Below are 14,176 nucleotides of genomic sequence, written 5' to 3'. Positions count from 1 at the left end.
AGAAACACTCGGGGATATTGTGACTATATCCGAAATTAAGATAATTACCCAATTGAATTCTCACAATTAAACTTCATTAATTTAAGTCTGCAGTGCCTTTGGTATTTCTTTATTTATATTTAGCCGAGGACGTCTTCCTAAAGAAAAGATATGAACTTTATCTGTGATACATGGTCATTTGGGATACTGGATTAAAGAAAAAAGGGAGAGGAAGTGCTCTAGTTTGAGATTAATGGTGTCATGCAATAATAAGCAGCATTTTCATTTGAAGCAAAAAAATGAAGTAAACAGAGTTTGAACTGGCCAGAGCTCCAGGCACTCCTTTTTAGGCTGCTGTGAAAGAATGCATCTTATTAAGTGTAGGAACGATTTTTGAACAAATTAACATGCTGAATACCCTTACATATACCAATCTTCATTCAAATGCTGCAAATATGTTTTCCGGAAAGATCACTCGGAAAAATAGTACGATAATAATATTGTTACGTAGGAAGACACCGACGAAAAGCTATTTACAAGTATATTTACAAGGCTATACGCCGCAGTTGACCAAGAGGCAACAGCCCGCGCTAGCTTCCAATCGTCGCCTTCTTCTTCTACCTGCTCGGCTCTTCGTCACTGGGAATACTACCACGTATCACTACCCCCGGCGGCAAAAGCGCCGTCCCGGAGCGACTAAAGGCTGGACTCTGAAGCAGTGTAGTAGCTCTTGAGCCTACTGACGTGCACGACATCACTAGACGCCAGAGTAGATGACGAGGTTGAGCTCACAGGAGCAATTTCATAAGTCACAGGCGTCACCTGGCGCAGCACGCGGTAGGGCCCTGTGTACCGCGAAAGGAGCTTTTCGGAAAGTCCAACGTGACGACAGGGCGACCACAGGAGCACGAGTGCACCAAGCGAAAACTGTACGTCACGGTGGCGGGCGTTGTACTGACGCTGCTGCGTGGTTTGCGAGTCCGTCAGTCGAGCACGGGCAAGCTGGCGTGCATGATCGGCGAGGGCGATGGCGTCGCGCGCATACTCGGTTGTTGAGGTCGCAGCAGGAGGAAGTACCGTGTCAAGGGGCAAGGTCGGTTCGCGACCGTAGAGTAGATAAAAGGGAGAAAATCCGGCGGTGTCGTGCCGGGAAGAATTGTAAGCAAAGGTGACGTAAGGAAGGGCAACGTCCCAGTCGTGGTGGTCCTTCGAAACGTACTTGGACGGCATGTCAGTAAGAGTACGGTTTAAGCGCTCTGTCAGGCCATTGGTTTGAGGATGGTATGAGGTAGTCAGCTTGTGTTGAATAGAGCAGGAACGCACAATGTCGGCGATAACTTTCGAGAGGAAGTTACGACCACGGTCAGTAAGCAGCTGTCGCGGGGCGCCATGCACAAAGATAATGTCACGCAAGAGAAAGTCCGCGACGTCAGTGGCGCAACTGGTAGGAAGAGCCCGCGTGATAGCGTATCGGGTGGCGTAATCAGTTGCGACGGCTACCCATTTGTTCTCAGAGGATGACGTGGGAAAGGGACCGAGGAGGTCTAATCCAACACGAAAAAACGGTTCCACAGGGATGGGGATCGGCTGGAGATGACCGGAAGGTAGCACCTGAGGCGTTTTCCGACGCTGGCAGGGATCACAGGCCGCAACATAGCGTCGGACGGAGCGAGCAAGACCAGGCCAATAGAAGCGGCGGCGGACGCGGTCGTACGTGCCGGTTACGCCAAGATGTCCTGCAGTGGGTGCGTCATGCATCTGAAAGAGCACAGTCTGTCGTAAATGTTTTGGCACGACAAGAAGAAGATCAGGGCCGTCAGGGAGGAAGCTCCTTCGGTACAGAATGCCGCCCTGGAGGACATATCGGCGAACGGACGCGTCGGTAGGTGTAGAGCGCAGACGCTCGATGAGTACTCGCAGCGATGGGTCTCGGTACTGCTCATCGGCGATGTTAGCGAAGGCAGACACAGAGAAAATGCCGTCGGCGGTACTACTGTCGGCGTTGTCAGGCTCGTCTACCGGGTAGCGAGACAGGCAGTCAGCGTCCTTGTGTAGTCGGCCAGATTTGTAGGTGACAGAGAACGAATATTCTTGGAGGCGTAGGGCCCAGCGACCAAGTCTTCCTGAAGGGTCTTTCAATGAGCATAACCAACAAAGCGCGTGATGGTCTGTGATGACGGAAAAGGGTCGGCCATATAAGTATGGGCGGAACTTCGCAACCGCCCAAACTAGGGCCAGACACTCACGCTCAGTGATGGAATAGTTGCGCTCCGCGGGTGAGAGGAGCCTGCTGGCGTAAGCGATAACACGGTCGTGGCCACGCTGGCGTTGGGCCAGTACTGCGCCAATACCGTGACCGCTGGCATCAGTACGGACTTCGGTAGGCGCAGAAGGATCGAAATGGGCCAGAACGGGAGGCGTTGTGAGAAGATCGATGAGAAGCGAGAATGCAGAGGCCTCGTTATCGCCCCACTGGAAAGGGGCGTCTTTTTTCAAAAGCTCGGTTAGTGGTCGTGCGATGGCCGCGAAATTTTTGACGAAACGGCGGAAGTACGAGCAAAGGCCGATGAAGCTGCGCACATCCTTGACACACTTCGGAACAGGGAAGTGCGTAACAGCATGGATCTTGCCTGGGTCCGGTTGCACGCCGTTCGCGTCAACGAGATGTCCAAGGACAGTAATCTGGCGACGGCCGAATTGGCACTTCGATGCGTTGAGTTGCAGACCGGCTCGCCGAAAAACGTCCAGGACCGCTGAGAGGCGCTCGAGGTGCGTAGCGAATGTTGGGGAGAATAATATAACGTCGTCCAAGTAGCACAGGCATGTGGACCATTTGAAACCGTGAAGAAGGGAGTCCATCATGCGTTCAAAAGTGGCAGGAGCATTACATAGGCCGAACGGCATCACCTTGAATTGATAAAGACCGTCGGGTGTCACAAAGGCAGTCTTCTCGCGGTCGAGATCGTCCACGGCAATCTGCCAATAGCTGGAGCGAAGGTCAATAGAGGAGAAATAGCGAGCACCGTGGAGGCAGTCAAGGGCGTCATCAATCCGAGGTAGGGGATACACGTCCTTTTTGGTAACCCTGTTAAGGTGCCGATAATCCACGCAAAAGCGCCATGAGCCATCCTTCTTTTTTACCAGCACAACCGGTGACGCCCATGGACTGCATGACGGTTCAATAATGTTCTTGGCAAGCATTTTGCGAACTTCGGTGTGAATCACTTGACGCTCAGCCGGTGATACTCGATACGGGCGGCGATGAATAGGAGGGGCATCTCCGGTATTAATGCGATGTTTAACAGCCGTTGTTTGGGCCAAAGGACGATCGTTAAAGTCAAAAATATCTTGGTAGGTCATCAGAACGCGGCAGAGCGCACGAGCGCGCTCGGACGGCATGTCGGGTGCAATCATTTTCTGTAAGTTGGCGATGGTACAAGTTGCCGACTGCGATGGTAGAGGAGGATCGGTTGAATAGTCGTCTACTGAAATCGATGCTACAGAGTGATCCTCGAATGAGCAAAGTTGGGCCAGAGACATCCCGCGTGGCAGCACTTGTGTCGTCAAGGCAAAATTGACCACTGGCAGGCAGACGCAATTCGCCGTAATAGATAAAAGAGTATGAGGTAGTGTGATCCCGTGTGTAAGGAGGACGTCTTGCATAGGAGCCGCGATGTAGTGACCGTCGGGCACTGGCGGGGATGACACGAAGTCAACGTAAGTCAGTGCCGAAGGTGGCAAACGAACGAAGTCGAAGGAACTGAGGCGAGGAAGGTGTTGTTCAGCGGGATCCAGAACAGGCAGGTCGATCCGGAGAGTACTGGCGGAGCAATCGATGAGAGCAGAATGGGCGGAGAGGAAGTCGAGGCCGAGGATGATGTCGTGGGGACAGTGAGCGATGACTGTGAATAGCACGGTAGTGGAGCGATCGGCGAAGGAGACGCGGGCGGCACACATACCAATTACGGGGGCTGTTCCGCCATCGGCGACACGTACAACAGGCGTCATGGCGGGCGTGATTATTTTCCTCAGCCGGGTACGAAGATCCGCGCTCATTACCGACAAATGCGCCCCAGTGTCTATGAGAGCTGATACAGGAACACCGTCGACTTGCACGTAAAGAAGGTTCAGATGAGTGGGCAGCGTCAGGAGAGGATTTGGCGGCGTAGGGAGCAATGCAGCGTCACCTCGAGGCGCTGCATCGTCTAGTTTTCCGGCTGGGAGCGGCGTCCGAAGGGAGTCGGCGAATAGGAACGACGGGGCTGGGGAGAGCGAGATTGTCGTCGTTGGGGCGAAGGTGAACGAGAATAGGGGCGGTTCGGCGCAGGAGAATCGGTGGCGGCATTATCTGAGCGGGCAGCATAGCGACGAGAAAGGCCATCTGGGGGGCGAGAGTAGGCAGTATATGTTGACTGGTTCAGGGAACTCCAGCGACTGCGGCAGTGCCGAGAAATGTGCCCAATTCGATGGCAGTGAAAACAAATTGGCTTGTCGTCTGCAGTGCGCCATTCAGAGGGGTTGCGGAAACGTGGTGGGTAAGAAGGTGCGGGACGGGGTGGAATCGAAGATGCCGGGTGGGGATCAGGGCGATGGGCCGAGCAGATGGTGTGAGTACCCATGTTGGCGAACTCCTGGCGGACAACTGCCTGGATCAGGGAAACAGTGACTGCAGGTGCATTGGGGGGGCTGGAGTCGAACGCAGCCGGATAGGCGGCCTCGAGCTCACGCCGGACAATCCTGGTAACATCGCCAGTGTTGTTGGGACGAGGAGCGTCGGCACAGGAAGATGTCGCTGGGGTGTTGGGCAGACGGGCAAACTGTTGGTCGATACGTCGGCTTTTAGCAAATTCCAGGCGGCGGCACTCTTTTATAACTGCATCCACCGTCGCGACGTTGTTAAATACGAGCAAGTTGAAGGCGTCATCGGCAATGCCTTTGAGGATGTGGGAGACCTTGTCGGACTCAGTCATGTGTGCGTCAACTTTGCGGCATAGAGCCAAGACGTCCTGAATGTACGTGACGTAGGGCTCCGTTGACGTCTGCACACGACCGGAAAGCGCCTTCTGCGCGGCAAGTTGGTGACCGTAGGGGTTGCCGAACAAGTCTCGAAGCTTTTGCTTAAGCGAATCCCAACTGGTCAGCTCATCTTCGTGCGTCCGATACCAAACTCGAGGTGTGCCACCGAGGTAAAAGACGACGTTAGCGAGCATGATAGTTGGGTCCCACCGGTTATTGCGGCTGACGTGTTCGTAAAGGCTGATCCAGTCCTCGACGTCTTCCCCATCTTTTGCCGAGAATACGCCAGGATCACGGGGAGCGGAGAGGGTGATGTAGGTCGTCGAAGTGGCAGCAGGTGTCGGAGCCGGTGGGGTCGGGTTGGCGTCGCCGGGAGCCATGAAGGAAAAAAGTGACCTATTTTGCGAGAATATTGCCAGAAAAACGGAACGCCTTTCTTATTCTTACGCGGAAAACTAAAACACAGAGCAAGAGATAAATCAAACCAAAATAGAAGACCGCGCTAATAATGAGCAAAGAAAAGCGGTTTTCTTAAATGGCTTAAGGAAGGAAGCAGAAACGTTCAGACCACAAAAGGAAGACGGAAAAACACGTGAAGGAAAATCGCTTTCCCCGTAGCAAAACCTAGGGCATTTTATCGCTCCATAGGGCATTGACGCCATCATAATGCGAAAATTATCCAAGAAATTATGTAACGGCTAAAGCGGACTACAATCAATTGTATTGTGTGTTTGAAGAATGTGTGTGATTACATAAACTGACGGTATTTTCGAATAATAAAGGTAGTCGGAACGAATGAGAAAAAGGGAAACCGAGGGGCCCGATATTTGTTAGTAACCACAATATGGCGCCAACATATAATGAAGTCCGAGAAATCATATGGGCAATTATTCATAATTTTAACTGAAGTGCAGAAATCACAAGCTAAAGAGAAATGAAACTCTACAAAAAGAAACAAAGGAACAACTTGCCACCGGTGGGAGCCCAGCCCACAACCACCGCATTACCACAGAAAAGTGTTTCCTCTTGTCCTTGTTTTATTTGCGCTGTTCAATCTCAGTTCTAAGTATGAACCAATTAGCCCTTATCAAGATGTTACCGCATTACGCATGCGTTGCTCTTCCGATTCTGCTACAAGTGGTACGCAATTGGCAGTGCATAATTAGCAGTACTAATAATTGGTACAAAATGGGCCCTACCAATTGATGCACATTTGGCAGTGCGCAAATGGTAGTGCAAAATTACGCGTGCGTTCCACTACCAATTGTGCTACGCACAATTGTACACTTGGTAGCGCAACGGACGCGTGATGTGGAGGTTGCATGTTTGGCTCCCACCGGCGGCAAGTTATTTTTTTCGTCCACTTTTATTCTCCTTTAACTTGTCATTTTTTTACTTCAGTTAAAGCTACTAATGATTACCCCAATGCTTTCTTTGGCTTCATTGTCTCTTCACATGAGTAAAGTTAGTCAAAGACATTTACGCTATTATTTTTCGGTATCTGACGGTCATAATTCATCAGTTAGAGTGCAAATTGCCAGCGCTGAAAAATTTATGTGAAATAAACAAAGAACCGATAAGCGTGTGAACCTTGCTATTTTAATGCGTTAGCAGTGGGAATGTGAAATGGGCATGAAATGTATGGAGTGAAGTGGGAAAGCCAGTCATGCGGTAGAGGTCCCGCACTATATATATATATATATATATATATATATATATATATATATATATATATATATATATATATGTGTGTGCGTGTGTGTGTGTGTGTGTGTGTGTGTGTGTGTATATATCACGTGACTGTGGTCTGCTCCCGTGCCCCTGTCAGTGTCCTCGAAGAGGCAGGACGTGTGTCCAGTAAGCTGCTGAACAACACTTTGCAATGTTGCGAATTCGGTCTAAATCATGGATGCAGGACCTCAAAGAGGTGCGATCTCCTAATTATAACGCGTTTATCTCGCATTTACCGTTAAGTCTACACTGAATATATAATATATATAATCAGCAAACGGAATTCCGCCCGCTACTGATGTTTGTCTTTATTTTCAAAGCGTGCTTTGCCTTGTGCACATGTTTTACGAGGTGTAGCAACCTTTAAGGAGAAGCCGATTGTTTTATAGACGCTTGGGTCAGCGTTAACTTCCTTTCTTGAACTTGTCATTGTCACATGTAGATAAAAGGCGTGGAAGAAAAACGACAAAAATCTTGAGCGAGAGACCTTTATTCGCCAATGTCACACTCCTGGAGCCACCTTGTGGCCTCTATGTTGAAGATAGAAATATTAATACGTTTATGAAGTGAACCAGATCGGTCCTGAAGAAGCTTAAACCTAGTAAAAATATTCAAAGATAAAAAATAGACAGGGCCTTGGAAAGAGCTCTAAGAGGTCTATATATCAACTGTATGTGGCATCACCACTTTGGTACGACAAGCATCGCAGCTGTTACTACTACCACTGCTAACAAGTAGGCATGCAAATGGCAGCTTGATTGTAAAGTAACTTCATTTTGCTTGTCTCTTAAGGCAGCAACTACAGAAATTTGCACTGTTCTCGCACAAATAAGCAATTGAAAGCTTTATCTCAAGCTTGTACTATTGTCTTGTCTTTGTGTTCCTTTTTATATTGAAGGCCTTTAGTAACGAAGGGGGATTAACATGTACGAGTCAGTTCGGTGTTGGTTGGGCGACTTATCAAGAAAGTTACGCAAGATTGAAGAACGTTTCAATAGGATATCTTTTTTTCAAACAAGGGTGATTCCTAAACAAAAGAATACCTAATATGCCGAAAGAAGAAAGGAACGATAAAAACGACATAGCTACTGCCTATCAACGAACAGGAGGTCACCGAAAGCAGAAAAACTCACGTTGAAGATGTTGATGGACTTGCGAAACTCCTCGGGTCGTAGTTTGCTTCGGGAGAGGTAATTGACTAGCGTGAACTCTAGCAGGGCTCCGAAGACCATGACGGAGCAGGCGCCTATCCACACGTCGATGGCCTTGATGTATGACACGGGCGGGAGCTGGGTGCGCACACCGGACGCGACGGTGGTCATGGTGAGCAGCGTGGTGACTCCGAGGGTGACTCGCGCGGGCGTGGCGTCCACGTTGAGCCAGAAGGAGACCCAGGAGATCATGACGATCAGGAAAGTGGGCAGATACGTCTGTATCAGGTGGTAGCCGTTCTGCCGCTCCAGGATGAACGTCGCGTTCAGGAAACTGAACACGCCTGCGCAGCGGAAGGTGAGTAGTTCGCGGACAAGCCTGTGATATATAATAAAAGCTTCGAAATATTACAGCGAAATTTTTGACAGAAGTCATATGAAGGGCTGTGTCGACTCACTGCGAGGCTATGTCCATTACACATCGCAAAAAAGAGTACCATGATTGGCTCAGTCGAAAATACTGTTATTTAGAAGACGCCTTAGATTACGCTCACAACACGAGTAGAAAATTTGTAAATTTACATTAGGATGACTCTATAGTCCACTGGCTTTGACTATCCCTAGTAAGAGCGCTAGCGTACATATAAACTAGAACATTTGGCGCCTTGAAACCACTCCTAGGGATTTTTTGAAAAAAGGAAAATGCGAAATTTACCCACAGTATAAATGGTGAACAATGCAGCACACTGCTTTTAGTTTTCTTAATACACTCTAGTGAAGATTCAGTTGACTTACTGCTGCATCGACTAGTATTTCACAGTGTACAATCTAGTGTATGGTTGGCATGTAAGCCCACGTTCACATTTAAGGCAAATAGTATCTTATATTGTGAGAAAAGGTAAAAGTTAGTGAGCGTTGTACTTTAGATTACATTTGGAATGGAGTCGAAAGGGTAATAAAGTATGTTGTGAAAACGCTAAGCACGTGTTTCGTGAACAAAAAGCGTGTACCAACCTGTGTCGATCGCCCGGTTGTAATGTCCGTAAGAGTTGTGGACCAGGTCGAACTCGGGAATTTCGATGGGGCGTTCAAGCACAATGGGGTCCGTGTCTTGCCACGAAATGGCTGTTTGTTCTATGGTTTGGGCGTCTGCAAGTTTAAGCAACAATATGAGAACAATGTGCTGAATAACAAGGCCTTCCACTACGGATACTTTTAGTTGATTGCAAATTTTTGCATATCCTGTTTCAGATTCTACCTTATGGATATACTTTGTACTCTGGCAAAATAAGGCAGTCATAACGAACCATCCGCCTTAAGTCTGTATATTGCTTAAATTTCCCTAGATACTAAAGGGGCCTCCGACAGGAACTCTAATGTACTGATATTCGACTGCGTGAGCAGTGACTGTTTTGAAGTGAATCTTATTTTGCTTGCTGCTCACTTTGCAAGTACACCCGAAGTTCACACAACTTTTTAAAATTTTGTTACATGAATGTTTTACACTATAATGGACATTCTGTTTATCTTTGTATAACGTCGCTTCAATACGCCCATGTAATCAAACTTGGTATTTATGAATAAAAAATATTTAAAAATGCACTTTTCATTTGTTCTATCCAGCTTATCTGCGGATGGAACGCTGAGGCGATAAATGTAGGAAGGCTAAGCAGAAACTGAATGATTTTGCCATCTGAAAAGCACATTCACAATTTTAAAGCAATTTGCACAAGCTTCCTATTATTAAAAATAAGAAAAGAAAAATGACACTTTAGCAACCAGGCGAAATTTCGCATCACAGTGCACAAATTGTGCACTAACGAGCATTTTAGCACCATCATGTTTTCGTGATAACCTGGAGAATCAATTTTAGCTGACGAGCAACCGAGGCGAATGGTATCGGCCAAATAATATCACAAGTTCAAGATTGAATAATTGACAGGCTGTGGAAGTTCGCTGCATCGACGAATGGGGTAGGTCATAGCAACTATATGTTTACTTCATGCATTAGATTCGAGGAAGGGGAATACGTTGTTGGCTGCACGTGGATTCCTTGCTGGAATTTCTGATAATTGCTTTCTCCTCTCTCTCTTGATCCCCATACCCCCTACCCTCAGTGCAGGGTAGCAAACCAGACGAGCGTCTGGTTAACCTCTGTGCCTTTCCTGTCTTCTACTTCTCTCTCTCCCTCTCTCTGTCATAATTGCTTCACCGCAGCACCACCATTTCAGCAGAGCATAACAAACCTAGAGACTATAGGTACGTTGTTCAGTGTATCCTCATTCAACGCGCAGCACAAGATTTAATAGTGGACACTTTTGTCGCCGACTTTGTGACAACATTTGATTGTCTGATGATTACAGCCCCTCATAATCAGATCATAGTTCTAGCACGTAAAACTCCATAATTTAATTTATTTTAATGAATACACAGAAATGACATGAAGAAATAAAAAAAATTAATGTGGGCGCACACATAAACCCAATGGCGAGCACTTAGCTTTAGCGCACTTGGATCAATAAGCAATATAGTGGGCGCAAAAAAAAAAAAAAACGTTCGGTACGATGGGCTTATACATGTTCAAGCAAACAAAATAAGCAATAGAAAAAAAATAAAAATAAGAAAGTCCATCAAATATACAATGTAAGACTCAATCACGAACTAGGGACGCTTGAACGAGGAATACACAAGTGCTCAGCAAATACAAGTTATACTCAAAAATACATAATGTACTCAGTATATTTGTTACTTTGTGTTGACTTGAGCCGACAAACGTCATATACCCTAGCTCCCTTGCACACGGACGCCACTGTCCCATGCGTCGCCCATTCCTTCCATTATTACGCTCCTTTACGTTGAGCATTCAACACACCGAAAGTGTTTCTCATTCACACAGTGTGATCTACTCTAGCGACACTAAAGTATGCGAGGAATGGAGACTGCTGCTCACAGGGTCCAAGCAGAATGTGGCACTTCTGCGTGTCCAGGGGAAAGTGTTTGAAGGACATGAAGCAGGCGAGGCGCAGCGTGAGTCGCATGCTGAACAGCACCTCTCCGTCGGGACCCAGCTTGACCAGCTTGTTGGGCACGGTCACGTAGTGGAAGCTGGCTTCCTTGACGTTGCGGAAGAACAGGTCGGGCTTCCAGATCTTGCTCATGATGTCCTCGCCGTTGATGGTCACCGGCGTGGTCACGCCGTACTTGGTCACGTTGAGCCGAAGGTCCTGCCATGACTGGCGCAGGTAGATGTCCATGCCGTACTCCTGCACGAATTGTCGCGGCACACCGAGTCAAGCGGGGTCATCTCCAGAGAACAGAAAACATTAGAGACACGCACGAGCATGTGCGCCCAAATTACCCGCTCACTTTTATCTTAGCGAGTTCTTTCTCTAAGCCTGTAACTTTGGCCTACTTTGACGACAAGCCGCGAATGGTTGCGATGTACATTTCCTTATCAGTTAGTGTAAGTGTAACTCGGAAAATACGCAAAAGTATACGTAGACGCTTAACGGAAGCATAATACATTGATGTCCCTATCTTCTTGCTTGCTAGCAGCTGCAGTACTGTTAAGCCATGTCAGCGTTACCCGCGCCAAAAGCATTCCTGCCATTAAAACAGGCACGAGCCCCAACCACGACGAATACGCCCCATTTTGCAGGCGGGGAAGCATCGCATACACAGCCACCACATTTCTTCTCGCCTATCTTCCTCTCTTCTTTCCGAGAAAACAAAAGAACGGTCACGACGGCTGGGCGCGACGCGGTCCAGTCTCGAAAGGGGACGAAATGACCTAGACCCCGCTTTCCCTGTGGCATCACTTGACCAAGCGCCGACGCAGACAAATAGCCGGCTGCGTGCTTTCGACAGCGAAACGGCTTCTGCCGTCGCCAACGCAACCGGGAACCCGTCTTCGCTTCTGGGCGAGCGGACGCGTGACAGGAACTGTTCCGACGTGCGGCAGCTCCGGCGATTCGACACAGGAAAGGGAAAAAGAAAGAGGAAAGGACGGCCTGGGGAGTCACCTTCGTTCAGGCTTCCCTGGGAGCAAATTTCCTCGACCGTACGGGGTGTGGGCTGGTTATATTTGCGCTTGCCCTCAACACCAGCCTCATTTCCTCGGTGCACCCGTATCGCTGCTTCCTGAGTTTTCCCGCCAGTGAGCCGAGCAAACGCTAGCCGCCGCGTGGGGCTTCTTCTGTCGTCGCCTTTTGCCGCCATCCGCCTTGTGTTCAGGCTATCTTAACACATACGAGACGTCAAGCGGCGAGGTGCCGAAGGAGCCGCCTCGGGTTATTACTAAGATTTCGCCGTTTCCACGCTAGCTTCGCTTTTCGAGGAAGCGTGCTAGCTCGCGATGTCGAATCTATATGTCAGCTGGGGCCCTGTTGCTGCAGCTTCGTAAGAAATTGTAAAACAGGGCTACACAGTGTGTACGTCGGCACGCCTGTTCGTGCTGGTGGCAGCCTTCGCCTGAACACTCTTGTAATTACGTGGCGCATCGCCTGACTACGCGACCGTGGAGACGAGACGCAAAGCTTGAGAACATGCAGACAGTCGTCCTGCAGGCGTTCGCCTTCGTAGTTGCTGTCTAAGGCTTAAAAAGACGGCATTTATCTCTCAGCACAGAGAGATAAAGTCTTATTGTTATGCACGTTAGCAAAGTTTGGAAACGGAGAAAAACCGAGTGAGGGATAAACAGAAACGGGCAGAGAGTTAAGCCAGGCGAGAAAACGTAGTTTGCTACCCTGCTTGGAGAAAGAAGAAAATGGAAGACTAAAAGGTAAAAGAAGAGAGAGTAAGTACAGCACCACCGTAGTCCGCACAACACAGGCGTGAGCACAGCAGGGTGAGCACAGCACAACTGAGAAACAAGTTAACACACCGCGGTAGAGGAGTGGCTTTGGCGTCGCGCTGCGGAGTTCGAGGTCGCCGGTTCGATTCCAACCACGGTGGCCGCAATTATAGGGTGGAAAAATGTAAAAACGCCCGTGTATTTGGTTTTAGGTGCACGTCAAAGAACCTCAGGTGGTCGAAATTAATTCGGAGTCCGCCATTACGGCGGGCCTCTTAATCATATCGTGGTTCTGACATGTAAAACCCCATTATTTGTTTTAATTTTAACATTAGTAGGGCATTTACTTCTTGAATTTCTCCTGATTGTCATAATCATCCCCATTGTCACTCTCATTAAGCACAATGCAAAGCAAAGACCTCTCTCTCCCTCAGATGTCCAACTCTCCCTACCTGCACCATCGCAAGAAGGAATGTTCCTATAGCTGCGGGCGGACCTATAGCCTAGCGAATGATGCATTGAGAAATTTCCGAAGCCTCGCAAAATTTCTGAAGCTCATCATTCAACATAATTCTCTGCTACCTTCGATTTCGTGTAACAAAACTTACCACCTATTCTCCTACCCACGTTTCCATTGCGTTACCCGTATTTTGCTTGTTTTCTTTGTGCCTTTTTATCAGATCGTGGTTTGGGGCACGTAATATCCCAGAATAAGATTTTAAAATGCTTTGTTCTGCGCTGTCGCTTTTCTGCCTTTTAAATCAAGCGCATGGTTTTCAGTTCCACTGCTCTATCTACGGTTATTATTTTCTTTAGCGTTTTAAATAGCGGAAGAAGCAGATCACTTCCCATAGCATTAGTGTACAAGTAGCCAACTTTAACTAGAGCCAACCATAACCTCACTTTTTCTTTTCTTTTTGTGCGACTGCAATGCACGTGACCTGTGATGAAAGCTTTATGTTCGTGGATGTACATGAAAAAAAATAGAAAAATTAAAGAAAGAAAATCTTACAACCCACATTGTAGAACGAGATATTCAAGATTTCAGCAGTCGTGTTCTTGTCGCTTCTATGAGCAAGAATAAACGCACATTAAATAAAATAAAATAAAAGGAAATAAAGTAAAAGAAAAGAAAGAGAGACGACAGAGTTTTGGAACTCTGCTGTCAACTATGCAAAGATTGCGGCGGCTGAAAGTGGCGATACGGAAAGTGTCTTTCCAGGGCTTGCACCACTAGACAATGTTTCCACCGAAGAACGAACGCGAGAAGCCTGCCTTGCGCTCAGCACCGCTCCGCAAAACTGTTGCGTGCAATCGAGTGGCAACAGTGAAACGACGCGCTCACTTCCGATGCAGTCCGTGTATCGAAAACCGTCACCGACTTAAATGGCATGCACGTCGTACCCGGTGCTGTACTCTCTCTGTTTCCCTTCTAGTACCCGCCAGAAACGTGGCTGATATCACGCCGACTGGCCGGCGGAGATGACTGGCGAAACTCGAGGGTGTT

General features: G+C 48.1%; 1 protein-coding gene across 2 annotated transcripts in view; it reads right to left on the bottom strand.

Annotated features, from left to right (window-relative positions):
* The window catches only part of LOC135913357 (glycine receptor subunit alphaZ1-like), a 191,165-nt gene that overhangs the window by 11,043 nt on the left and 165,946 nt on the right, over positions 1 to 14,176 (bottom strand). For both annotated transcript variants that reach the window (XM_065445956.1, XM_065445957.1), the window contains exons 5-7: positions 10,828 to 11,140; positions 8,892 to 9,026; positions 7,860 to 8,221 (exon numbers count right to left, since the gene is read on the bottom strand). In XM_065445956.1, coding sequence (XP_065302028.1) covers positions 7,860 to 8,221; positions 8,892 to 9,026; positions 10,828 to 11,140 — 810 coding nt within the window. The remainder of the gene's footprint in view (positions 1 to 7,859; positions 8,222 to 8,891; positions 9,027 to 10,827; positions 11,141 to 14,176) is intronic.

This window comes from Dermacentor albipictus, chromosome 4 (genome assembly GCF_038994185.2).
Source record: "Dermacentor albipictus isolate Rhodes 1998 colony chromosome 4, USDA_Dalb.pri_finalv2, whole genome shotgun sequence".
Lineage (NCBI taxonomy): Eukaryota > Metazoa > Arthropoda > Arachnida > Ixodida > Ixodidae > Dermacentor > Dermacentor albipictus.
The sequence above is the reverse complement of the archived record's forward strand: the minus strand, read 5'-3'. Positions and strand labels throughout refer to the sequence as shown.